At 36.9% G+C, this 27,921-nt stretch overlaps 1 protein-coding gene across 3 annotated transcripts; it reads left to right on the forward strand.

The window, feature by feature from the left end:
- LOC121856021 (vacuolar protein sorting-associated protein VTA1 homolog) lies at nucleotides 1-27,551 on the forward strand. 3 transcript variants are annotated; one of them, XM_042351294.1, is made up of 8 exons: nucleotides 1-135; nucleotides 5,938-6,041; nucleotides 7,449-7,567; nucleotides 9,418-9,590; nucleotides 11,178-11,428; nucleotides 14,132-14,201; nucleotides 16,081-16,244; nucleotides 27,263-27,551. In XM_042351294.1, the coding sequence occupies exons 1-7, from the start codon at nucleotides 21-23 to the stop codon at nucleotides 16,230-16,232; spliced, it is 984 nt and encodes a 327-aa protein (XP_042207228.1). In that variant the 5' UTR covers nucleotides 1-20; the 3' UTR covers nucleotides 16,233-16,244; nucleotides 27,263-27,551. The 3 variants fall into 3 exon arrangements, with proteins under 3 accessions (XP_042207228.1, XP_042207220.1, XP_042207210.1); XM_042351286.1 differs by having other exon boundaries at nucleotides 16,081-16,240; XM_042351276.1 differs by lacking the exon at nucleotides 27,263-27,551 and having other exon boundaries at nucleotides 16,081-16,741.
- Nucleotides 27,552-27,921: the final 370 nt, after the last annotated feature.

Genomic DNA, 27,921 nt, shown 5'->3' on the forward strand with positions numbered 1-27,921 from the left:
CACTCAGTACCACAACAAACATGTCTGCTGCTAGACCTAACCTACCGCCCTGCCCACCTTCCCTCAGAACTGTCCAGCACTACATTAGACTAGCCACCGAATATGACAAGAGAGAACCTGTGGTGGCCTACTGGTGTGAGTAATTAATAGTTTTCTTCTAAGTGGTGATATACTCAGATAAAGAGTTAGCCTGTCTGTATGTGTGACTGACGTAAACTTAGATGACTTATTATTTTGGTAATAACTGACAAATAATTCCTGAATGGATGTACTGTACTCGTTTTATATTTTTACTTTTAGTGTAGTAGCCACAGCGAAATAAAACAAACCTGTGGAAGATGTCTGGTTTTGGAAACATCAACTACTGGTCCTGTCCTGTTAAAAGTCAAGATTTTTTTTGTTTTATTTCCATTAGCTAAAGATTACATTGGTATATAAGGCCATAGTCTTTATAGGGGTAAAGATGTATTAGAGGGTGACCACCAGAAGGAATTGTCTGAATTGGTTGAAATTTTTTCTACACACTAATATATTTAACACAAAAGTGGAACCGACAATGTATAGAACCTGACCTAACATACCCAACCTATGGGTATGTTAGGTCAGGTTTTATTAGGTTCTATGCATTGTCGTGTTAATTTATGTGTTAAATGACTTACATTAATAATGAGGTTGATATACATCAGTAATGGCAAGGAGGAATACATGGAAGCGTTCACCATCATCTACAGGAAACGTGTCTTGAAGAGGGAGTCAGCGAGATAAACAAAAAAATGTCTTCGGGGGGAGAATTGTGAAGCGGGATAGAGTAAATAAAAGATTGTCAGGTTTTATTAGGTTCTATGCATTGTCATTTCCATTTCTGTGTTTAATATAATGTTATTAGCATTATAAAAAATATATACAAAATAATGCAAAGAACCTAATAGAACCTGACCTAACATACCCATAGGTTGGGTATGTTAGGTCAGGTTCTATACATTGTCGTTTCCACTTTTGTGTTAAATATATTAGTGTGTAGAAAAAATTTCAACCAATTCAGACAATTCCTTCTGGTGGTCACCCTCTAATACATCTTTACCCTTTATAGGTGTACAGTATGTAGTAAAGTTGTTCGTAATTGTCTGGAACATTATCCTGGGTTAACCAGCAACTAATATATATATAATATATATATATATATATATATATATATATATATATATATATATATATATATATATATATATATATATATATATATATATATATATATATATATATATATATATATATAATTCTTTGTTTTTTTTGTTTTTTGTTTTTTTAGCAAATCACTTCTTTCTTACTTCAAGATTATCTCAAAATAGATGAAGGAATGACAGTTTACATAATTTTGATTTTCCATTTTTCTTGTTATGGCATAAATACACACACCTCCAAGTGACACTTCAAATGTTGAGAAATGCTTCCCAGTAACCATTCCATATCTCACCTAACCTAAAATAATACCGAGTTGCAGCTGAAACTAATAAAACCCATAGCGCACTCACGGTAAAATAGTGTTAGTGGGAACTTAGCCGGTCACGGCAAAATATCCACTGCCTAATAATTAAGATAAGTGTCTGGGTTAACCAGCTACCTAGTGAAAAAATCTTTAGAAGAAGAAATATTTTTTTACCTCAAGAATAAGCCAAATCAGGTGAAGGAATCGCACTTCTTGTATTCTGATATTTTCCCTATTTTTTTCCGATATAAGGAAGTTGTGTGACCATCATCTACTTGATAACACTGTTTGTCCAGATATCTTCAACTGTTGACACAACCTTCCCAACAACTGACCGACCCCAAACAATAATGTGCAGTGAGTGTGGAAGCTGGGCACAGTGCACAAGACGTGCAGTGGAGTAGATGTTAGACTGCAGGATGTTGCTGACTTTAAATGTTGTGTTTGTGCAGGTAACCATGTACCCACAGCAAGGCTGGAGAAACTCATCATTTGGGATATGTCCCTGAACTCTGGATGAGTTCTATTGCCTGGCTGACATGATCAGTGAGGGTACTGAAGCCGGCTCAGTTACAAGTCAGAAGTGACTGGAGGAAGTCTCGGGAGCTTCTATCTTTATTGACAGCAAGAAAACTTTTGCTCTGAGTGAAAGGAAGAATGTATGTGGCTGGTGTGAGAAGTGTGGTGTTCAATGACAGTGAAACATAGGCAGCTGGAGAGGATGACATAATTAGACTTAATTGAGCTGAAAAGAGAATGTTGAGGTGGATGTGTTATGTGACACTGAAATATTGGAGCTAAGACTGTTGTTTTATGGAATTTTGACTGCTAGTAAGGAAGCAATTGAACGTTGGTGATATGGTTGGAATTTTACATACCACTCCTTGACATACAGTATAAGGAATAATTATGATTTTTTTAATTATGACAGTTTTTTATCTAACACTTAATAAATATTAAAAAAAATATTTTATGAGATTTTTTTTATAATTTCCTTACCTAATCTTTTGTTCATTATGAATTTGTGTGACAATGACATGTATATTTTCGAGTCCCTACGTTAGTGATCGCACTGTGTACTGAAAATTTTTTCGTTTGTAATTCCCTTTAAAATGGCTGGCAATCTTAAAAGTGAGAGTTTTGTGGTGCTGAGAAGAAAAAGAGAGACCCATTTTAGATTTTCTATGTATTATTTTCGCATTATCGACTTACGACCAATTCGACCTGGTCGTTGGTCCCTAACCCCATCGTAAGTCGAGGACTGACTGTATTGGTGAAGCTCTACATAGATGCGGACTGTGATGGTGTAGGCATGTTGAGAGAATGGATGAGACCAATTGGGTCAATAGGTGTATGAGCCTAAATGTGGAGGGGAGGAGAGCCATGGGCAGGCCAACAATGACATGAGGAGAGGTTGTATGACATTAGAGTTAGGAACCTGACGAAAGATTGTGCAGCATGGAGAGCTGCCATCAAGTAACTGTAGTTAACCCACGCAGTGATACAAAGATGGGAAATGGCTGTAAAACAATGGTGATGACGATGATATTTATTTTTAGACAAAAGTTCAGTAGAGATAATATAGTACAGTACTGTACAGTAAACCAATTTGGGGGACCCACAGGTGATGATGGTCACCATGTTCTTAAATGATTACCCATAACATTTATTATCCATTCATGTTCTACCACATGTCCTTCACTCTTGTGTGGTGTGTTCTCATTTTAATGCCGTACATGACTCTTGACCTGTTGTCAATGTGTTTGAGTTGTGTTGTACAGTAGCTAAAACAACTCTCTGTGCATACTCTGTGGGAAACAATATGAGACCATGGACGATAAATTTTGGTATATGAGGGCTGTCACTAGTCACACGTAAAATTTTGGAGCATATCGACCCCCCACCTGCACAGATAGTTGTTTTAGTTACTGTACATATACTGTACTGAACAGTGCAGTACAGTCTCTCCTCGACTTACGACATACTCAACTTACGACAACCCAGGCAGATGACCACCGTGGTCGTATAAAATATTTTTCACATTACGTATTTTCAAGTCCCAAAACGTCTTGTCGTAATGTGACCCCGTACGACAGCATGGGCCGGGCCTCCTCATGGTGTACAGCATCCACGCTGTAGCCCGCTCAGTTGGTGTTTGGCCGTCGTTGTTGTTGTTAGTGATCGCGCTGTGTACTGACAAAATTTTCGTTTCTTATTCCCTTTAAAATGACTGGCAAGCGTCAAAGTGAGAGTTCTCATGGTGCTGAGAAGAAAAGAGACAGTCAATTACTTTTGAGATGAAAATGAAAATAATAATGCAATATGAAAATGGAAAAACAGTAGCAACCATTTCACATGACCTTGGCTTCTCTCACTTGATGATATAAAAAATTTTGAAGGACAAGGAACGAATTCGTGAGGTAGTGAAAGGATCAGCACCTATAAAGGGAGCAATAATAATGAAAAAAAGACAAGGACCTCTTCATGAGATGGAAAAATTACTTGTGATGTGGATGGAAGATCAGCTGCAAAAGAGTGTACCCTTAAGCCTTCTAACCATACAGTCTAAGGCAAGAAGACTTTTCGAAATCCTGAAAGAGCAGGCAGGAGATGAGTGTGACCAAAACTTCACAGCAAGTCATGGGTGGTTCCAAAGGTTTAAGAAATGTTACAGTTTGCACAGTGTAAAGGTGAGTGGAGAGGCAGCAAGTGCTGATGTGGGTGCTGCCGAAGCTTTTAAGGAGGAGCTAGATCGTGTCATCATGGAGGGAAATTATTTGCCTGAGCAAATATTTAATGTGGATGAAACTGGCTTATTATGGAAGCACATGCCAGAACGGACATACATCCACAAAGAGGCTAAAACAGTGCAGGGATTCAAGGCATTCAAGGACCGAATCACACTTCTGTTGGGGGGGGGGGGGATGCAGCTGGTTTCAAGGTAAAACCCTTCATGATATATCATTCAGAGAACCCAAGGGCTTTTAAAAATGTCAGCAAGCACACACTGCCAGTGTTTTATCGAAGTAATAAGAAAGCATGGATGACCCTAGCACTGTTTGAGGTTTGGTTCCTGAGTTGTTTCATTCCACGAGCCAAGGAGTATTGTCTGCAACAAGGGGTTGCGTTCAAGATTTTATTAATTTTAGATAATGCTCCCACCACACTTGGACGATCTGCACCCTGTTAAGGTAGTCTACCTTCCACCTAACACTCCCTCTATCATCCAACCCATGGATCAAGGTGCTATTGCTGCTTTTAAAGCGAATTATTTACGTACGGCCTTCGCTCAAGCTATTGCTGCTATTGAAGGTGAGAAAACGCTCAGAGAGTTTTGGAAGGACTACAACATTTTGCAATGTACAAAGAAAGTAGCTGTAGCATGGGATGAGGTTACAGGTCAGTGCATGAATGGAATATGGAAGAAGGTCCTGAAAAGATATGTGAACAGTTTCAAAGGATTTAATGAAGATGAAGCAATTTCTGAGATTAGTAACAAGATTGTGCAGATGGGTCAACAGCTGGAGTTAGAAATTGATAATGAAGATGTTGAGCAGTTGGTGGAAAGTGTAGCAGAAGAGCTAAGTAACGAGGATCTTATTGAACTGGATGCACAGAAAATTGCAGAGGAAGAAGAGAGTCTAAATGTAGAAGAAGAACCTGCACCCCCCACAAAGTTTTCAGTGAAACAAATGGCAGAGGCATTTGCTACAATTAATAAGGGGATCCAAATGTTTGACGAAATGGATCAAAATGTTGAGCGTTTTGCAAAAGTTGACAGACTGATCCAAGATGCACTTGCATGCTACAGGGAGATTTACAATGAAAAGAGAAGGCAAACTGTGCAGTCTAAATTGGACATATTTTTTAAGAAGTCCCCTACTGCTTTCTCCTCATGCCCCACCACTGCTGCCTCTTCAATCCCTAAAGATGATCCAATACCTTCAACAACCAAGTATGTTAGCCTGTTTGAAGAAAGCGAACTTGATGACCCACCCATCCCTGTCTCCTCCTCTGCTTCATCCAATTAATATAGTCTACATGCTTAATTAAAAAAATTATTGAGGCCCCGTGTGCATTTAGCGGACTACATTAAAGGTAAGTGCACAGTAACACTTCATTCATTTTTCATTATTAATTACTTTTACTGTACTGTATTTCATTTTAGAATTTCTATGTATTATTTTCGCTTTTTCAACGACTAATTCGACTTACGACCTGGTCGTCGGGACGGAACCCTGTCGTAAGTTGAGGAGAGACTGTACTAAGTTTGACTTCTTAGACTGTTAGGTTAGTACAGAGTATAGGAGTCTGGCCTCTATTGTAATATAGTTACATGGTGATGTACAGTAAAGCTTCATGTAATTGGGTACAGTACAATTTGCTCCTCAGAATATTTGGATCTTGGACATTTAGTTTTTTAGGACTTAAATATTTTATTTTATTTCCAGCACGACTCTACGCTTTACAAACAGCTCTCAGACTGGACCGTAAGTCACCAGAGGCTCGAGCCGTGCTTACAGGTCTGATGGACTACCTTGAAACTTTTAAGAAGGTAATTATAAGAGTTTTCTTTTGCAGTTAACTTTAATCATGACTTATCAGTTTGCTTTGTTCCGAATACTGGAGAAATGTTCATTTCTACGTAAACTATGTACAGTGGGCATAGGGTTTAAATATTCAGTCATTTTAACATCTTCATTGTCAAATACAGTGTGATAGTTTTAGGTACAGTAAATTATCGATATGCATAGAGAAAAGCTGTCTGTGTTTTGTTTAATATCATGTGAAATTATTATTAAAAGAAAAGGATATTTGGGATACACATTTTTGGGTTCCATAAGGTATTTGAATGTCCCATGTCTTAGGTAGGTAACATGACCTGTGAGGCTCAAGGCAGGTGATGTCATCCTCTTTAGAACTAGTATAATTATATTTTTGTTGTTCATACATTTTATGTTGTCATAAAGTGCGCCGTAGTAATTGTTACATTAATATTTATACATGCAAATAATTCCTAGTGAGAAAGTTTCTGAGATTTATTTATATTTAAGTAGGAGTGTAGTGTAAGATGGTATGCATACAGTCAGTGAGGTGGAGTGGTGGCAACTTATTTGCAGTACATGATAGAAGCTTGTGTTTTTACTTGCAGATACTGCATTTTCACATATCTTGCACTACTGCAATATACTTACTGTACACTGATCCCATGCTCTGCATGCATTCCTGAAAAATGGCATGCAAAGCAAAACTGCACAAAATTAAAACAAGTTTACTTGTAAAGAGGTGGTTAGGTTCAAGACCCTCTTCTCAGAGCAACCATTTGCACTCCCGTCACTTTCTCTGTCGACTGGTTATTTGGTCTTCAATCATACAAATTCCAGTTAATACTGTTCACCAAATTTGTATTTATTACTCATAGTGAAACAGTGCACACATTGAAACTACGACATGAGAATGCAGTTAGTAAAGTCAACACTGTAGAGTGAGAGCAGAACTTCCCAAAGCATTTGGTGTAAGGAGAGGGTGGTGAAGGGTCATCCAGAGGGTTGGTACAATGAGGTACAGTAGTAGAGCTGCTGGAAATAAGGGTTGGTATGGAAGGTAAACTTACAACAAATTACAGTTATTGGGATTGATTGGGCACCTGTAGTGGTTATCTTCTTAGTAATCTCTTGAGTGTGTACAGTACAGTATATACTGGACTTGTCTGCTTTGTAGGCACATCCAAGTGAAGTGGCAGACTTCCCCACTTTTAAGTTGATAAATATTTTCTAACTTGGATACCATCTTGCTACTCCTGCTAAGGGCATCTTGATGATAAGTACTGGCAGGATATTTGGATGTTGCCATTATGTGAGTACACTACAGTACAGTACTGTACATAGAACATTCCTAAAAATGATGAATGTGATGTTAATGTTGTAGTACCTAGTTTAAAAGACTTGATGGTATGTTTCAGGAACATGCTGATAATGAGTCGGTAACAAACGATATCGCAGGTCAGGCCCTGGTAGAGAATGTAGGGCATAAGCTCTTCATGTGGGCTGATGGTGAGGATCGTGCTGCTAGGTTTAACAAGTGAGTATTTTTCTCTCATTTTTTTTTTTTTTTTTTTTTAAATTCAATAAGGAAGCCTGAGAAGAAACTGGCAATGATAATTTTTTATTTTTCTTTGAAATTCAATAAGGAAGCCTGAGAAGAAACTGGCAATGATAATTTTTTATTTTTCTTTGAAATTCAATAAGGAAGCCTGAGAAGAAACTGGCAATGATAATTTTTTTTTTCTTTGAAATTCAATAAGGAAGCCTGAGAAGAAACTGGCAATGATAAATACACATATCAATTCTTTCACTAATTACAGCTACTAAAACTCACTAACACATCATAACTTGGACACTTGTGTGCTCTTCCTTGTTATGAATCTTTTCCATTACTTTATGGACTACAGTTGAACCTCGATTTACACGGTTCTCGTTTACGCTTTTGGTTATTTACGCGGTACCTTGCCAGAACCGGGATGCCCGATTTACGCGGTGAATTTACTCATTTATGCAGGTGAAGTATAATTTGTTTATTTACTGAAGATATATATGTTTTTGGCTCATAAAATATATAATTTACATTGCTGGAATCCTTACAAGGTGGTGATCGTTTTAAATATAAACATCATAACATTTGCATTAGACATACAAATTTTAGATGTAATTTAAAGAGATCATGAAAATAAGTAAATATTTTATCTTTTGTGCAAAATATATGAAGTTTACATTCAAAATATTCCCTGACCTGCAAGGAATCCAGAAATATCAATTATATTATCCTAACTTTAGTCTGAGGTATTATTTATTACTAAAAATGTAAATATACTATTTTCTCCCAAACATTTCTCTGGTAAGGGAAGGAAGGTGGGGGGTAGGGAGGGAGGGACCCAGTGAGCGTGGGAAGAGGGGGGGGAGCGGAGGTGGGGTATTTTGATTGACAGATAGTGTCTGGGTGAATAATAATTTGTTTATTTACTGAAGATATTTGTTTTAGCTCATAAAATTCATACAAATTACCCAGCCAGAATATAATTTACATTGCTGGAATTCTTATAAGATTTTGATTATTTTAAATATAAACATCATGGAATTTGTATTAGACATACAAATTTTAGATCTAATTTAAGAATTTTGATTACAAAGCCAAAATTTTATCTTTTTTGCAAATTATATGACATTTATATTCAAAATATTCCTGGCCTTGCAAGGAATCCAGCAATGTCAATTATATTATCCTAACTTTAGTTTGAGGTATTATTTATTACTATACCTTAAAATCTAGTGTTTTCTCCCAAACATTTCTCAGAGAGGGAGGAGCCAGCGAGCGTGGGAAGAGGGGGGGGTGGGGGGGGATTGAGTCCATTATTTGAATGGACATTAACCTGGCGACTGTATTTCTCTTAGATATTAATTGTGTGTGCATACCATCATAAAATTAAGATGTTATTTGTAGGTATTATGTCGGAAAAAATGGAGTTTGGGAATCGGCCCAGTCTCTATTTCAATTAATCCCATATGTTATGTTATTCCATTTACGTGTTTCTCGTTTTACGCGCTACTCCGCGGGTTCAATTGACTGTGTAAATCGGGGTATTACTGTATAGCTCATTTGACAATTGATCTGCAAGATCAAAGGGATCTGCCTTGAAGATCCAGGAATCCTACAGTAACCACCCTGTATGTATATACAATATGTATGATTTCCTTCCCACTGTGATTTTGCAACTGGTAAAGATATTGCAGTGAAACAAGATTTTTAGTTTGTTGCTGATATGATAGAACTATTCATATTGATCATTGATGCTGTACTGTAGTTTGATCTTTAATGATGAACACTTTTAGTCCAACTGTGAAAAGTTCACGAATCACCTTTTATATTCTTAACAGAAATGTTGTCAAAGTCTTCTATACAGCTGGTCTCTTGTTTGATGTTTGTGAAGTTTTTGGTGAGATATCAGAAGAAGTTGCCTCTCAGAGGAAGTATGCCAAATGGAAAGCTACATACATTCACAACTGTCTCAAGAATGGCGAGACACCCATCCCTGGACCAATGGGCGGAGGTAAGCCTGAAGGATGATTCCATTGTTTAATATGTTTAAAAAAAATTAAGGGAATTTTTATATTTCCATCTAAATACACTATTCTATTCTGTCATCAGATTCCTCCAAAGAGCTTGAGCTAGACTGGCCATGCAGGTACAGGGGGTCCTCATTACATGTTAGGGATGTGTTACCGAGAAAAGCGACTTATAATGAAATGTTTTATAATGGGTAATTTTTCTCGATAAGAATCAATGTAATTAGGGGTATATGTGTCCCAACATATACAGTAATACCCCATGAAAGCTCTGGACTTTCAGCATATCAGTTTACAAGGGGTAATTATAATACACTATTGTATAGTACATGATGTAGAGATACATTCCTGACAACATTATTTGTTGCCTTTGAGTCATACATGATGGCTCAATTTTACTACTTGTACATTTAGACAACTGATCTGTGAATATACTAGGGCATATGGAGATGCATTATACACTACAATACTGTTTATTAAGTTCTGGTAAATACACAACAATATTACTAAGTGTTGAAGACTGATGTTGTGGTAAGCACCAACCATCTTGATCAGTGACAGCAGAGGTGCATGAGAGAAGAGAGCATTGGCAACAATGTACCAGGTAGTGTTGAGGTTTTGTAGGGTGTCCCCTACAACACTGCTCAGAGGGAGGGGGAGGATGATCAGCTGTTTGTGCCTTGTAAGCAAGCACCAGGAATTTAATACAATGCATTAACTCATCTGGGGTTGGGTGTGGGATTTTTTCAGGAAAATTTATTATTTTACGATAATGTTTTATTAACGTGGCACCAAATGAACGTAAATAATATGAGAATTATATCGACATTGCATACAGTCATGTTAACAGGGTCGAGGGTGGAGTTGTCCAGCCAGCCACCTATCCTACCCCCCACACAATTCACTTCCCACTCTTAATTTTTCTTAATTTATATATTTTTTCTTTATTTCTAAGTTGCATTAGAGCATTGAAATGATATTTCCACAACTTTTATGGTTTCTTATGTAACAATGTCACTTGCACAGTCTTCTCACAGCTAACAAGTGCCCGTGTGTTATGGTGATTTCTAAACTCACTATTCTCCCACACACAATGTACCCCTACACTCTTATTTTTTTCTTTTCTTATATCTTATATCCTTCTATTACTGTACACTTTTATATTGTGTGCATTTAGCACTGTGTTGTGCTCGGATATACAACCAGTACAGTAGTATAAAACAGTGGATGTGCAGACCATGTACAGTACAGTATATGTGAAACAATTGATGCATAATGAAAATTTCTTCCCATATTTGATAGCAATGTACAGTATATGTGAAATTACGTATAGCATACCAGTACAACGTACAGTGATGATCCCTTGCAACCTTTTGGGTAACAGCAGCTTTTGATTTATCACTTTACAAGGGGTAGGGTTGCTGGAGGAGAGAAGTCTTAATCTTCAGCTATCATGGTTATAGTGCACCAGGGTTTCCAAGTGCTGCAACTTCAGTGGATATACAGTTCATGTATTCACAAATCATTCCATCTATGAAATGGAATTTCAGGATCAATTTCTCATTTTTCAGATGATGAAGGTTTAGGTGAAGAAGATGGAGGAGGAGAGGGAGACCAGGAAGGTGCTGTGGGTGGATCATCAGGTGTGGCAATGGGATGGTCTCATCCATCACAGCCACATCCTGGTTTACCATCTGTGCCTGGATCCACAGATTATAGTGGTCTACCATCAGTATCATCATCCTCACCTCCACCACCTGCAGCTGGGCCTCCAGCAATGATGGGCTCTAATAACTTCTCTGATCCACTTTCTCAACCACAGGTTCATATAATGGCTGATTTATTTTATTTAGCCCTTTGGATGCAACGTTAGCATTAACGGTGCTTTGACAACATTACCATAAGTACAGGGAGTAGTGTAGTATATAGTATATCTCACTAGTGAGCCACTCTACAGTACTGTACTTCTGTTACAGTACTTATATTATAAATTCTCAGTCTGATTGACAAGTCTCTAAGTGACTGTCACTCATCATCCCAGAGCATTACTTTGATTTTGTGAATTTCATTTTGCTGAAGAGTATTTCACATAAATACTTTGACCCAAAGAGTGAGACTACACAAATGGCATGTGAGGAAAGAGGGTAAATGTTTCTTGGTAAATTTGCTTCAGGAAATTTCAGGATTGGGTTGCTAGTGCACTTAGCTCACAGGTCTGAGCTGCTCTGCAGATCCAAGAGTTCTGACTAAATTTTGTATACCAGTGTCTGAAAAGCAAGTAAATAATATATTCACTTAATTTATGTAGGATGTAGGATCTCAATATAAATTGGTGGTGGGTTACTGGTTGATGTCTGGTCTAAGGAGACAGATGTACACTTGAAAAATCCAAAAGAATGGAAAAATATAATAAAGCTTACAAGCTAACAAGTGATTGGCATAGAAAAAAATATTATCCAAAAAATGTATTAAAAATGTGACAGTCTACCCTCAAGTCCATCCTTTATTAATAAAGTAATAAAGCACGGACTTGAGGGTAGACTCACATTTTTTATAAATTTGTTTCTGATTATTTGTGAGGATTTTCCCATTACAGTATTATTTATTTGTATGTGTTGTGTGTGTCTACCCACACACACACACACACACACACACACACACACACACATATGCAATACAGGTAAAGGAAATTACTGTCGAGAACGAATGGCTTCCTGTCCCAGTTGCAAAAGTACCGGCAACTTTAAAACTACAGTGGTCCCTCGGTTAACGAGCACAATTCGTTTTAGAAGTTTGCTCGTTAACCGAAAAATTCGTTAAACCAAAACCATTGTTTCAATGGGTTTTTGGGTAATTGGTTCCAGCTCACCGAAAATTGCCTAAAGTCAACAAAAAAGATAGTAAAGTACACTTACTTTGAGGTGTGTATGTAGAAGGCTCCTGGATGATGATGATGATGATGATGGGAATTAGAATGGGGGTGGAGGAGAAGGGAGACGAGAAGGCATTGGGGTGGTAGAGAAGTCACCCATAAAATTTTAGTTCACTTGGTGTAATTCAAGATTATTTTCTTTAAATCAACACTGCACTGCATTATATATTGTCAATATGTAAAATAAATTTCAAAATGACCAATAATTTGACTGGAAACAGAAAAAAAGCATTTATGTTGAAGAGAGTCTGAAGCAAGATGTTACCTCCACTGAAAAGACACAGAGACTGACGCCTGTTTGGTGTGTTGACAGGCTGTTTGGTGCGCTGAAAACTAGTTTTCCTGTACTTAAATTATGTTAAATAATTGTTAAAATGGCTAAAAAATTTAATATAAGACTTTTAAAATTATTGAATAGTACAAACTTCGTAATATTTACTAAAATAGTAAGGAATTTAAGCCCTAGAACCGATTACTGTATTGGCGGACTAATATGACAGCTAGTGTGCAAGCGAAAACATGTGGAGGGGTGCTCGTAAGGAATTCGTTAATCGAGGGAATGCTCGTTAACCGCAGTTAAGAATCTTATGGAAGGTAATTCATAAACCAAAATTTTGTTAACCGAGGCGCTCGTTAACCGAGGGATCACTGTACCCACAGACATTCTTGGGTACATCCAGGGTGTCATCCGTGAATAATAGAGGACCACGAAATAAAAATTGGCGAAGTTGGGGGGTGGCCCCCTGTAATGATTTAATCTTACTGATCACACTGCCTGCCTCCCATGTGCAGTCATTCTTAAATGAGGGGATATATGTGGCAGGTGGTTGTCCTCTGTTCTGCTTACAGGGGATGGGGGAAAGGCTAGAAATGTGCTTAAAGCCAGAGTTTGATCAGTCATGCCCTTATGCCCCAGTACTGGCCTCAGTCAGTGACCACCATGCCCCAGTACTGGCCTCAGTCAGTGACCACCATGCCCCAGTACTGGCCTCAGTCAGTGACCACCATGCCCCAGTATGGTCTCTTGCTTTATTAATCCAAGTGGAACTGTGGTTTTCCTACCAAAAACACTTTAGTTCATAAGTGACTACAAAACTGAGTGGCTGTGGCCAATTGTTTCTGGCTGGTGAATTTTGGATCATTTCATTTACTAAGGATAAGATACTTATTATTGTTATATTGTTAGTCAAAATGATCACACATGATTTAGGTACACGGGGTCCCTGACTTATGAACGCCCACCGATACTAACGAGGTTTATCTTGAAATTTACAGTAATTTATTTACCTGATGACTTATTTTTTACTTTCATTTACTGTATTTTTTTATTCTATTTCTTCTTTTCTCTTAAATTAAGTGATTTGAGATGTATATAAAAACTTAGGCTATGATCAAGTGGGATTTTAAGCATTGTTCTGTAAGTATGGTATGCACATAGCATGCGTTCCAACTTACGTACATTTACGACTTAAGAACGTCCTCAGGAACGTGAACCTGTTTGTAACCCGGGGACCCCCTGTAGTGTATTCTTGAATTAATTAAGCTTTTATGCAGTATTATAGTTTACCCACTAATGTTGAACCTGTGTTGCAGGTGCCTCATTCTTTGCCAGCACAACCCCCACCAACTAATGTATATCACTCACCAGCACCACCAACTACAGGTACAGTAAATGGGGCTGTTTTGTGTTTTATTAATCTAATCAGTAGTTTAGGAGTTGATAGTTGACAGAGCTATTTAATTTTATATTTTCAGCTTTTGTTTTTTGGATCAGAGTAGGAAATATAGCCCCTAAGGATGCTTCTCCTTGTTCATAGATATTTTAAAGAGGTCATCGGGTAATTTCAGTTCAGACCCCAAAGGGTTGAATGTTGAGATTCGTGCTGTAGGATGATCTTTATACTTAGGTGAGGCAGAGTGTGAAGATGGACATTTGGTTGTTTCCTGTGGACCTCAAGGGTAACTAGCTGTTGGTGTGTTCCAATCCATAGGCAAATTTGAAAATTCTTGGCTTTTAAGTTTAGGTCAATCCTATTATTCGTTCAAGTACTGTACTCGCTTTAAGTTTGAAGATAGTTTCAATATAGTAATCTTTTTATAACTGATCCAGTAGTGGATTGACTGTCTTATGTATATGTTTTTACCAGCTAGGATTTAATGTCATGATTTACAGGAACCCTCCACTCGTGTGACTGAGCTATATTCCATAAATGTAATAAAACTACAACACAAGAAATTGGATCGTTCTCAGTTTAACCATAGCTCCTACAAATAAGGGGAGAATCTGGAAAATAAGGAAATTTATAAAATCCAGACCCTCCTACCCCTCAGTTAATCCAATTAAATGGATGTTTAATGTAAAGTAAGTTCATCATTAAAGACAAACAACGTTGTAGTTATTGCAGGATAGTATTGTTCTAATTGATTAGATTTCTTGCTTCAGAGTTTTGAGATAAACTTAGTGTCCTGCTGCAAGTTAAAGGAGGGATGGAAAGGGGGGGGGGGGATGAAGTTTTGTTATGGGTTATGATATCTTTCACCACCTTGTAAGTATACTGTATTTCAGAAATAATTTGTCTGGATTTTTAATGTTCACTTAGCTTCACTAAAGGGTTCAGTCTAGTACAGTACTTGGCCTGGCTTTACTTCAACTATGTAGTTTTTTGGTTGCACAGTACCACATGGAATTCATGAGTTTTATATGTATACTCTACCCCTTCTTACTACATGGGACAAGATCTGGTTCATGCATGAATAAGGAGATGATTTCACTTTTATCATCTCCTAAAAAGATATCTCTCTTTCATAAATTTTAAGAGGTACCCTTCCTTCTCCCTGGGGTGAGGATAAATGGGGGAAAGGAAGGTACAGGTATATCATAGTTCTCCAGCCAGCCAGAAGTACCAAGAGCTGCCTGGCTAAGGGAGTAAGGAATCCTCTTGACAGCAGGATTTATGGGTCAGTCCTTAGTTTTTTACATCAGGTATGTTGTGTGGTCGTCAATGTGATGCACAAAACTTTTATTACAAGCGCCCAGTGTATTTATGCCTTCTGCAGTCTCTCAGCCCAGTTGTCACTGCAAGAGTCAACCAACATTAGAAATGCTCAGGATCTCAAAAGTGCAGTACAGCACAGCACAGCATAGAAATAGTTTTCTTCTACTTTCTATACTACTGCTTTGGAGTAATCTCTGCTGTGCTTTGAGATAATTAATAGATTTGTAATGCCTTAAGATGGATACGTCATATTGTATGGTATTCCAAAGTAGTTTTTATTTTATTTACATTTTTCATTGATGTATTTAATTGTTTATGTGTCATATTTACTCTCTTTTATTGAATCAATGCTATATGTGCCTAACTTACCTTGTATGAATGGTTAGCACTTTAGCTTGCCGAGGTTTAAATGTTGATGTGTACATAATGATAATTATGATAAAAATAGCAAAAACTTAATATTGGTTTTGAATGTATTTTTCATAAACTTTAAAGATAGACATGAAAGTTTTAGACATTAGAACTTCATGAATTGTCCTTTTGCAGGTGGCAGTGTGACACTAAGTCCTGACATGATTGGGAAAGCTCAGAAGTACTGCAAGTGGGCTATTTCAGCTCTTGACTATGAAGATTCTAAGACTGCCATTAATAACCTCCAGAAGGCACTCACTCTTCTTACCACGGGACGTGATAGTTGAATAATTGTGTCGGTACTGGCGGTATCTTCGTACTTGATTTAATTTTTGTATGAACTATATTTGATGAGGTTTTCATTTGAGGATTGAGATGATTTTATTGTTAGAATGAAAAGCTTGAGTCAGAAGCTTTTAACATGTCACTCCACAGCATAACAAATTTAGGGATGCTACTGTGTAGACAAAAAGATGTTAACTAGAGGTGAATTAAATAATGGGCCAAAGAACTATTAATCCAGAGAATATATGCATGAGATGTTCAGTTAAAGACCCCTCTAACCAGATATATATCCTACAGCATAATAATCATTCTGAGATGGAGGGATAATTATTTCCTTAACCCTTTAGAGGGCAGCAGGCATCTCTCTCACCTGAATGAAATTGTCTGGTATTAGTCAGAATATAACTACTAAGTGTGTCACTGCCCTCTAAACAGTTAATGTTATTTTTCTTGCCAGTGTGGTACAGCACAGTACCTGGTACAGTATATGTATTTAGAAATTGCATATATATATAATATATATATATATGTATATATATATATATATATATATATATATATATATATATATATATATATATATATATATATATATATATATATATATATATATATATATATATATATATATATATATATATATATATATATATATATATATATATATATATATATATATATATATATATATATATATATATATATATATATATATATATATATATATATATAATTGTGTAGATATATTGTATACTGTTTTTGTTTTCTTTCCATGTAGTGTTTAATCTGTGATGTATAGTGTCTTGAACATATTTTCACCTTTATTAGATCAAATATTCCATGTAGTCAATAAATCTCTTCATCTTATCATGACAAAATGAAAAATTTCCTTTGCATGAATTACCTGAAGATCTCAAGTAAAAGACACATTTATGAGGTATATAGTATGTTGTAGGAACAAGAATTTCAGTAAGTCTATTTACACAATGGAACTCGACTCTCCAGTCCTGCCATGTTTTACTGGGGAGCCGTTGTACTGTAGATGTTCTCTCAACACATGCATTGGTATAGATTTCATAGTCATAGTCTCCTCATCATCATCACCTCATCTGTTAACTCTGGTGTTACCTTGTTACATGTGTACAGTACTGTACTCATAACTCAGTTCTGAGTACAGTAATGCATTGCTCATTACAGTACAGTACAGTATAGTACTTGGTCAAATTCTGGGATGTACAGTGAAACCTTTTAAGTTTGCCCAACTTCTCTTATGAAATGACTAGTTTCATGTTCATCAGAAAACAAATTTGCAATTTTCAAATATTTACAAGGTGAAAGAATCATGAAAATATGATTGATCAAATCTTTATCTCTCATATTTGTTCTGTGAATTAGTGTTATATATACAAGCACTTTGCAAATAGAACAGTTATCTTGTTTTTAATAACTTTAAGCCAAAAATAAAATATATTAATTTTTACTTGCCTGACCAAAGTTTGAAAGATAAGCACATGACCAACATTTTAAAGATGATTTGTACATAGACAACTCCTGTAAAATATTGAATAACGATGTTTGTGATCCTCTGATATATACAACTTATAAATTACAGGTTGTACCTCTCTAGTCCGGCAACCTCGGGACCTGACCGGTGCCGGACCATGGAAATTCACCCTTTTCCTGGATAGATAGTGACTTCTGCATACACTTGGAAGCACTAGCACCACTTTCACTGCTTCGTGGTCTCTTTGAAGACATATTCAAGGGTTAAATGTTGTACAGTAGGTTCTCAAATTTCGCGAGTTTTTAATTCAACGATTTTTATTTGGACAAAAAAACACTACACAATATAAAATTTTGACGGCGGAAACTCGAATTTCGACGGGTTTGAGCGGCCCGCCAACGTTGAGACGTGCACAATTGTGTAAACAGCGTCATTTCTCTGTACAAAAGATTCATTATTGTTTATTACTGAATGTCTTCTTGATTGAATTAATGTTTATGTGTGCAAAATGAACAATACAATTCATTAATAATATGTAGAATATTAAAACACACACGGAGACGAGACGGCATTGTTTTTGTTGTTTACAAAACCAGTGACTGACTGGTTCTACATATAAAACTGAAGAAAATAAGACCCTGGTTGTAGCTGTAGTAAAATTAATGTAAAAAAATTAATATGGTTGTTTTAAGTAATGTTATTTAATGTAAATAAATGGAACAATAAAAGTAGCTAACCATTAATGGTAAAGAAAAAAGTGAAACTGCGTGTATCTAAGTGCGCACATGTGAAAACATATCGTCATTACTTACTCTACATAAGAATATGAAAGCAACATTTATTTACTGTTCATATATGTTTAAATTAATGTTTCTGGTAAAGTTGAAAACATAAAGACAGCCAATGTTGTTGTGTGTGTTTTTACTCGGATGACGAAGTTGCTAAGTCATCAGGTTCAACTCTAGCTAAAGCTGTAGAACATAAGAACTTTTCTGTGTTGTTTTTAGTTTTTTATTTAACTTTATCTGTGTTATTTTTGCTGATTTATTAGAATGTTGCTTTATTACAGGTAGTAATTCGCCAAAAAAGTAGGGTAAATAAGGCCAAATTTAGCCAAACATTGAAAGTACCAGACTCAAATTAATTTTCTCCATGGGCAAACTAAAATCGTTCCGGATCACGGGAGTTTCCGGACCACAGAATGCCGGACTAGAGAGGTACAACCTGTACCAGTGGAAAATCCGTAACACAGAAATGTGTGGGTGTGAGGTACCAGCTTGTTGATCACATCTAGTCTGTCCTAAATTACTTGTGACTGTGAGATATAAGAGACAACACCTTCATTTTTGCCACATTTTGTTATGAGACTGAACGTTTTTTTTTTCGTTTTTTTTTTCTCCAAGATAACCAAACAAAAACAACCAGATCAAAAAATTAAAGATATTAAAATATAATTAAATGATGATCACTGGGAACCTGACAGACACAACACATGTAACCCACAGTTGAGGATTTACAAAAACAGCTCCAGAAATTTTTTCACATTTTGGTAATTTTTATATGCCTGTCATCATCTCAAAAGATTTTGCTTATCTTCATAAAAGAAATTCCCCTTGTTGATATTTTTCTTAGGTTTATGGGCTTGAAGGCTTTTGTAGCTATATATACATTATAGTATATCCAGTTCTTCCATAACTTTCCCTGACAAACCTCCAACTTTAATTTGTAATCCAACCTTTTAATTTATACTTAATGTGAGCCCAAAGGGTCACTGGTACCTTGTTTGTATCATGTCTTTTATGCTGGCTTTGCAACAACCTGATTCGTTAGTACTGAGCTAAAATTTGCACTTTTTATCATTTCTAGGCATAATGCATCATAGAAAAACATCTTGCATGGCAGAATGTACCCGGTGCTTGCTGACTTGATTCTGTCTATTTTACATTGATAATGGCTCCCCAAAAATGGCCTTAGAGTTCTTCCTCAAATATAGAACCTTGAAGAAGCCAAAAAAATTACTAACAATAAAAACTTAAGATAAAGAGCATAAATAAATTAGCGTATAGTACTGTACCACAGAACCAACTGACAATACCTTGCACTCATTAACCTTTTGACCCAGGTAAGTATTGACATGGATCACAACCTGGAGCAAAGTTCACAATTCGGAAGGATGTTATCAAGTGTTTTTGTCTTCAGGGAGCTTTATAGTGAACAGCAAAACAGTCAACCTTAACTCAGTTTTCAAGCTCATTTTCCCCAACCTTCAGTTATGCCAGCACCTCCAGTATCCCTGCCACAGACACATTTGATCAATGACTTCAGCTTGTAGCAGCAGTTCTCTGGTAACCCACTGGAGCAGCCTTGTTTTCCATCAAATGTGACCTGCTGCTACCCAATGATGACCCTGACAGCCTTACACCACCTCATGCAATCATTTAGTTCTGTACACTCCCATAACTCACCTAAAACCTCTCCTTATGGAGAAAAAATAGTATTTGAGTTTCCTCATTCATAAGATCTGTTTTTCAATGTTTATGTGCATGTACTTATAAAATTGCTATTAGTGTATGCTTGAAAACTTAATACTGTACAATGCAAATATTTCATTAAAAGAGGGACTGTGGCTGTTCTTTTTACTAGATCTTTTACTATGGTCACTTATGACACGTTTGCTTCTGTTGCCTTCCCCAGGCATGAATGAGGTCAACCTATATAATTTATAGTTATGGCCTCTGGGCCTGTACATATTGTTATACATCCAGGACTGGTATTTTGTGTTCATTATGGTCCACTTATGGTTTAAATCACTCTTAAGTTTACCAAATCATCAAGTTTGGCACACTTGGTCCCAAGAATATCCAATTTTGATGGGGGCTTATAATGTACAGTAGTACTGTATTGTTTTTATATTTTAAAATATATGCTCACAGATTGTGGGTAGTACTATGGTGTACTGTTCCTCCATCAGCTTTTAAAGTTTTTGGTTCTGCCCCATAACTAAAGTGTTCATGCACAGTATATCGTAACCGTTTGTTTGAATATTGTGTCTTGCAAATTACTGGCTAAGATTGATTGAAAAAGGATGATATTGCAATATAATATGTTTAACTAATTTTCCCTTAAGAAATAATGCATTCCTGGTGGGCACTTTTTGGGGGTACAGTCAGGGTTATGTTCTTGAAGAACAATGCATTCTATGAATTTACACTGGGCAAGCTTCAGAACATATGGGGAATATAGGGAATGGGAAATTCAGTTTACAGATGACCCCCAGGAAAATATGGAAACGCCCCATGTACTCGTGTCAAGGTCACATCTATCAGACCAAATCTTAGGCTAAAGTTAGGAGGCTGTCTTAATCATGCCCAAAGGGTTGAAATACACTGTATGTACAGTTGCCAACAAAATCAGTACTCTCAATGTGTGTGGTAGCATCTGAGAAAGCACAGACGACATGCTTAAAGGCCAAAAATCATGCATATAAGTGACACTTTTTGTGCTCCTTGTTTTATACAACACGGGATAGGAGACTGAAACATTGTGACAATCTGTATGTGTCCGTGAGTACTGTACAGTAGTGCTACCAGACGTCTTGAGAATATTTTGTCGACAACTGTACAGACACTTGTGTTAATGGGGAACAACCTGTGGATATTGCTAGAACCCTGAGTTTAACATTTAATATTTCATTCATATAATTTTGTGTTTAGTTCAAAAATTTTTTTTCAGAAAGCTTTGTTTGAAGCTTGGAGGTAGAGGCCTCAGTAAATGAGATTGTCTCATATTAATTTTTTTTATTTTTTTATTTTTTTCATTTAAATTACTAAATAAAGTTTTGTGTTATAACCCTTAACTCTTTGCTGACATCCCATGATAGGTGCAGTATGGAGGGTGCCTAGCAAACTAGACATATCCCTTAACAGTTGCATTATATTTTGTGGGCCCAATTAAATTTTCCCATGCTTTGTATTTGCTGAGCATCTTTGTGGAGTCTTCTGGCAGTTAGTGCCATTATATTTAATTCGAGGACGAGGATAACCTTCCCATAGAATGGTGTGACATAAGTGAATTGGCTAGTGATTCTAGTGAATCTTAGGGGAATTTGAGTGATGAGGGTAAGGAATATGCTGGTAGTGCTGGGACAGCTTCTATGAGTCGTGACTTCCCACAAGGCTCTCACAAGGTATTAGAATGTTTCTTTGTTTACTCCACTGACCCTTCAACTTTGATGGCTTGAATCAGGAGTGTTTAGTGAGATTCATATATTTGTAATATTTATTTATTTTATTTTTCGACATTGATCCGTCCAGCGGTTAATGACCACACGTTGCCGTCACTGTCCTCAATGGTTTAAACAACTGACAACATCAATTGACGTTTGCTCTGGGGACAGTGGCCAACATCAATGGATATCTTTATGTTCCTTGTGTTACAGTTTTTGTTCATCTTGGGGTGGATTAGGGAATCCTTACCTGTATATGAATTTGTGATAAATGAGGACCACCTGTATGTGTAAAGATGTAGGGGAATTAACAAAATTACATGCTTATCTTGTACTATTGTAGGCTATTACTGTACGTTTCTGATTCATCATAAATATTTCATTATACTCACAGTAATAGAGGATGTATACAGGCACTTTGGAATACCAGGTTCAGTTTTCTTACGAAACATATGATAAGTTATGATTGATGAACCGAAGATAGATACAATATAAAACACAAGTTTCCTCTACATATTCATAATTAGCCCTTTTGATTGAAGTTTTTGTTATGAGGTGTAAGCAAAAAGAAGCGTAATGATAACTGTATGGGAAGTGGTACATCTAACACTGACCATTTCCAGTAGTATTGTATACTTGACAGCAATGTAAAATGTATAATTTGTGTTATAGTGAGTATGCATGCAGTTGATATTGATAAGAAATTTAGTTTCAGGAAAAGAGATGGGCATTTCAGTGAAAGTTTAAAAAATGACAATAGTTTTGCTGGAGCAGTAGGCACAACTACTGTACAGTGGCACTACAGATGTCACAGTAGTCTCTGATCATTGGTAGTATTACTGTAGACAATTTGAAAACTTTTTTTTACTTATAAAAATTATTAAAAGTAACAAAGTTGAGTGCCAAAAATAAAATAATGTAACAAAATGTACTTTGTTAGTACAAGAGTTGATGGTTACAGGAGCCTAGAGGTTTGAACTGTACAGTACTGTAGTTTGATTTTGCAATATGCCTAGGCATCCACAGGAGACAGTGAATGAATTTTGGTGTCTAAAACTAGAATGTGGGTATCAACACATGAGTAACGCCAAGCATGAAATACTTTACATGAGTTGGCCACAATCCTTGGTGTATACTGTACTGTAGTCTGATGGAATTGACATTGGATGTAAAGTGTAAGGAATGTCATTAAAACTCTCATATGTGCATGTGTCATTAATGGGTCACTACATAACCTGCTCATAGTCCATCTCTAAAGGAATTTGACTTGAATTGAAGCACATGTATGGTTTAGGATCGTTAATATAACTGTGAATAATATTACTAATAATAGACTAGAGTTTTTTGATAAATATATAAGTAAATAATTATTGCATTTTTAATAAACAAAGGAATTACTTAATAAATTTGTTTTCATGAATAGATTTTCAGTTTTGTTTTTTATTTATAAGGTCACCATGATAAACAAGAAGAAAGGGAAAGTTCAACACTAAAAAAAAATATTGTCTGGCCATTTGATCACTGTTCATTAATTATACCCTGTTATAATGAGACAAAATCTCATATGAAGAGGTAAGGTAAGAGTTTATAGTAATAGAGTCATATAGTGAGAGGAAATGGTAGCGTGTCTCGAGGGTGTGATGCTAACACTGTACAGGTAGTTCTGCTATAACGCGATAATTGTGTTCTTGTAAAATATCGTGTTATAGAAAATCGCGTAATAGAAATAACAGGGCTTATGGAGAAAATAGGGTTAGGTGCAGTTTACTCGAAATCGAAAAAATTTAGTAGTTAGCCTAACACAAAGGATAGCACAGTCTAAATAAATGTTACATTCATATCTAATAATGAAATCATACAGTAAATTTAACACTTTACCTTGAAAAAATATGAATGTAACTTGATGGGGGAGAAGGGTGATTTTGAGGTTGATAACATCAAGCTTCTCTTCAAGTGTTATATCCTTTCTTTTACGATAATCACCGGGAATTCTATCATCAGAATGCTTTTTGGAGATATTCTTCTTTACCATATTCACAGTTAATACCACAAAATTGGAGAAATAGTAAGCAAAAATCGCGTTATAGCAAACAAGCGATCGCGTTATACAAATATTGTTCCGAATTCATAAATCGCGTTAGAGCAAATTCGCGTTATCAAAACACGCGTTATAGCAGAACTCACTGTATATTAACACAGGCTCAGTACAAGTGTAGTATATAAAACACCAATGCGTGTTACAGCTTTATTTTACTAGTTCAATAGGGGGAATTAATGGGGGGGGGGGTTCATACACAGTTTATGATAGACTATGGTATTCTCGTATAACCTAACCTCACAAATAGAATGGGTACTTCCACTAAGTCGATCGATGGGGAGGTTCGGGATCACTGCACTTCTACCGTCTACACAACCAGCACTTACTGTTACACGTTGAGTTGACAGCACTCTGTCAATGGACCTGGCTGAGACCTCGTTACACTTAGTGGTGGACTTCTTTCGAGCGGGACTGGGGACGTTGTTGCTGGCCCTTCTTGGTTACACGACTCTCTCTGGTGAGGCCCGTTACAGGTCCTATATATTGGAAGAGGAGCCGGCAGATGACCACTAATGCTGACTGGGTGGCGGCGAGGGGTACCCTTACATTTGACCTCGCTAATGTAAGGTCAGGTCTGGACTTTTTCGGAGCTGTAAGGGTTTGTATATATTGGAGAAATCTTCTGCTGACTGCGTGCCTGTTAACATAGTTGGTGAGGCCGTGTGACAATGATTTGTGGCTCCTTGACTTGCAGGGCGAGGGGTCCCCTTACATTTGACCTCGCTAATGTAATGTCAGGTCTGGACTTTTTCTGAGATGTAGGTTGTTGTGTATATAGGAGGAAGAGTCGGCAGGTGGCTTATCCTTCTGACTGGGTGCCTCTTACATATTTGTTGGGGGTACCCTTACACTTGACCTCCCTAATGTCGGGTCAGGTCCGAACTGTAAGCTGTGGTCTGATAACCCAACACTACACTGTACAGTACTAGTGTTTGCGTATAAAATACATAATACATGTACTTTCCTTTTGAATTTTTTTCAGCAAGGCCTTTCAAACTCACCTCTGTACACTTTTGGATTGACAGTGTGGCAAACTTGACAATTTTGCTAGCTGTATGTAAATTAATAACATGAGTAGGTAAGGACCTTGGGATCCTAAACCCAAATTATCATATACCCTGTACATAAAACACATTATGACGCAAGCTTAGTACCACTAACCCTGAGAGCTCTTAATAAAACATACCTGCTATAAGGTTAAATGTTGTAGAAAGAAGAAAGAAATTATACTAAATGCTCATCATCCTAAGAATTGGTACGTATTCATATACAGTACAGTACATAGTCTTCATTTACGCGGTCAATTGAACCCATGGAGGTCCGCGTAAAACGAGAAATGCGTAAACGAAATAACAAAACATATGGGATTAATATAAATAGAGACTGGGCCGACCCCCAAACTACACTTTTTCCGACAAGAGTACATTGTAGTAAAAATGACATCTTAATTTTAAGATGGTATGCACACGCAATTAATATTTAAGAGAAATACAGTCGCTGGTTAATGTCCATTCAATTAATGGACTCAACCCCCTCTTCCCACGCTCGCTGGCTCCTCCCTCCCTGAGAAATGTTTGGGTGAAAACACTTGGTTTTTAGGTTTAGTAATAAATAATACCTCAGACTATGTTTAGGATAATATAATTGACAGTGCTGGATTCCTTGCAAGACTGCGAATAATTTGAATATAAACGTCATATATTTTGCACAAAAGATGAAATTTTTGCTCTAATAAAATTCTTAAATTAGATCTAAAATTTGTATGTATAATGCAAATTTTAGCTTGATTATATTCAAATTAATCACTATCTTATAAGAATTCCAGCAATGTAAATTACATTCTGGCCGGATAATTTCTATGAATTTTATGAGCTAAAAACAAATATCTTCAATAAATAAACAAATTATACTTCACCCAGACACACTATGTTATGTAACGTAGTAAAAATAACATCTTAATTTTATGATGGTATGCACACACAATTAATATTTAATAGAAATATCAATAATAATATTTTTTTTTAACACTTACCTAGTAGAAGAGATGGCTGGGTACACGGGGATTGGGGTTGGTTCTGAGGCAGAGGGCAGATTATTGGCCCTCACCTGTATCACTTGTATCACTATCCACCACAGAGGCTTGCAGGGCCTCTTTGTCAAACCCCTCAAAGTCCATATCCTCACTCACTATCACTGACGTGGGCTGGCTGTGGCGGGTGAAGAACTCGGTAATGTTTTGTTGACTGGGCGACCTTATGCGCACCCTGCCCGCGCCGCTTCCCGCGTAAATGATGGAATGAACCGTCTAAATAAAAATTGTCGGTCTGGCAAGGTGCCGCGTAAATGACCAAACGCGTAAACCAAATCCGCTTAAATCGAGACTATACTGTACTGTACATCCAAGGTTAGGGAGGGAGGTGACATAATGCAAAATTTGTGTGGTAGGTTTCTCAGTTATTGCTATAGTGAAACCTCTATTTATCGGACTATATGGAGAGGAAAGTCGTTATATCGAGGGTTTTTAAGATGTGAAACCTCCATCCAGTGAACTATATAGAGATGAAAGTAAATTAAATTGAGGGCCCAATGGATGTAAAACTCACATCTAATGGTTTATATGGAGAGAGAAGTCCATTGTATGGGCGTTTCACTAACTTATATAATCAGTTAGTGGCAGTGAGAATAAAGAGAATGCAGTCATTAGCTATGGTGATGTAATATGGATTTAAATGTGCAAAATAATGCTTGAGACACTGCACAAGTGGCCACACAAAAGCTCTTAGGGACACTGTGAGGTGGATAAGCTAATGGTTCTCATCTACTCGCCATAGTGTATTAAACTTGTTACAGTATTTATTCTGCTCATATTGTTGTCAAGTTTTCACCAGTTTTAAGTTTTATTTAAGAACAGGGTAATTACCGGGGTATTTATCCTTTTCAATGCAAAGTAGGTTAACAGGTGAAGATGCCTACACCAGAGAATGACTGTACATATTGAATCACACATTAGAATAGAGGTGACGTGAAATTGCACTTGTATAATAAAAAAAACGTAGGATTTTGCGTAAACATTGGTGATATTTTTTTGCATTACATAAAATTGAGTTAGTATTTGTATAATTGATCTAAATTTATTTTTATCAGGTTCATTGACCCTACAATCATATTGACACCAAAATCGTCACCTAGAGTCGCATAATTCCAGAGATGCTGACTTTTGATGGTGTAGTGGAGGCCTCCCCTACAAACGCTGTGTGTCGCTGTCTGGCCGACACCCTGCGAATCTGCCGGCATATCCCTCGTGGTCAAGGTCAGGTAACCAGCGACGCCAAACAAAGCGGGGGCCTTCCATCAAGCCACGCCTACCGCAGTTATATAAGCCCTCACCTGGCCTTCATCGTCCTCTTTCTACTTACCGCCACCAACAAGCAACATCTCTCAGAAAGCTCCTCGCCCTACAGGAACTCTGAGCAAGCTTCGCCCGACTTAGTATCTCTTTAACACTGTGCTGTGCAACAATATATATGCGAGAAACACTGTGATTTTCTATTTCTACCTCAATCCTGAGTGTTGGATATATTTCATGTACGTACGTTGTGAGGCCAAATAAGAGACCCTGACAACCTGCCACGACAGTACGCTACAATGGAATGTCAGCCATTTTGGGAAATGGCACCGTATGCAACTGACACCATTTTTTTACAACGGCATCACATGGTTTCATGATCTCCACACCCCAAGGCTCAGTTTTAGCTCTGGTTATGCAGATAAATGTTACTCTGTTGACCCAGGTACCCCTCCCTCCTATTTCTGACCTCTGCTTCTAGACAAATATATGTTCAGGGGTGTCCACATTGTTTTATC

Source organism: Homarus americanus, unplaced genomic scaffold (genome assembly GCF_018991925.1).
Source record: "Homarus americanus isolate GMGI-L3 unplaced genomic scaffold, GMGI_Hamer_2.0 scaffold1024, whole genome shotgun sequence".
Lineage (NCBI taxonomy): Eukaryota > Metazoa > Arthropoda > Malacostraca > Decapoda > Nephropidae > Homarus > Homarus americanus.

Bases quoted from the DNA above. Each gene is read 5' to 3' on its own strand.
- LOC121856021 (XM_042351294.1), top strand. From the start codon at position 21: ATGTCTGCTGCTAGACCTAACCTACCGCCCTGCCCACCTTCCCTCAGA. The intron at 6,042-7,448 runs GTAATTATAAGA...GGTATGTTTCAG, and splicing joins ACCTTGAAACTTTTAAGAAG to GAACATGCTGATAATGAGTC. The intron at 14,202-16,080 runs GTACAGTAAATG...GTCCTTTTGCAG, and splicing joins ACCAGCACCACCAACTACAG to GTGGCAGTGTGACACTAAGT.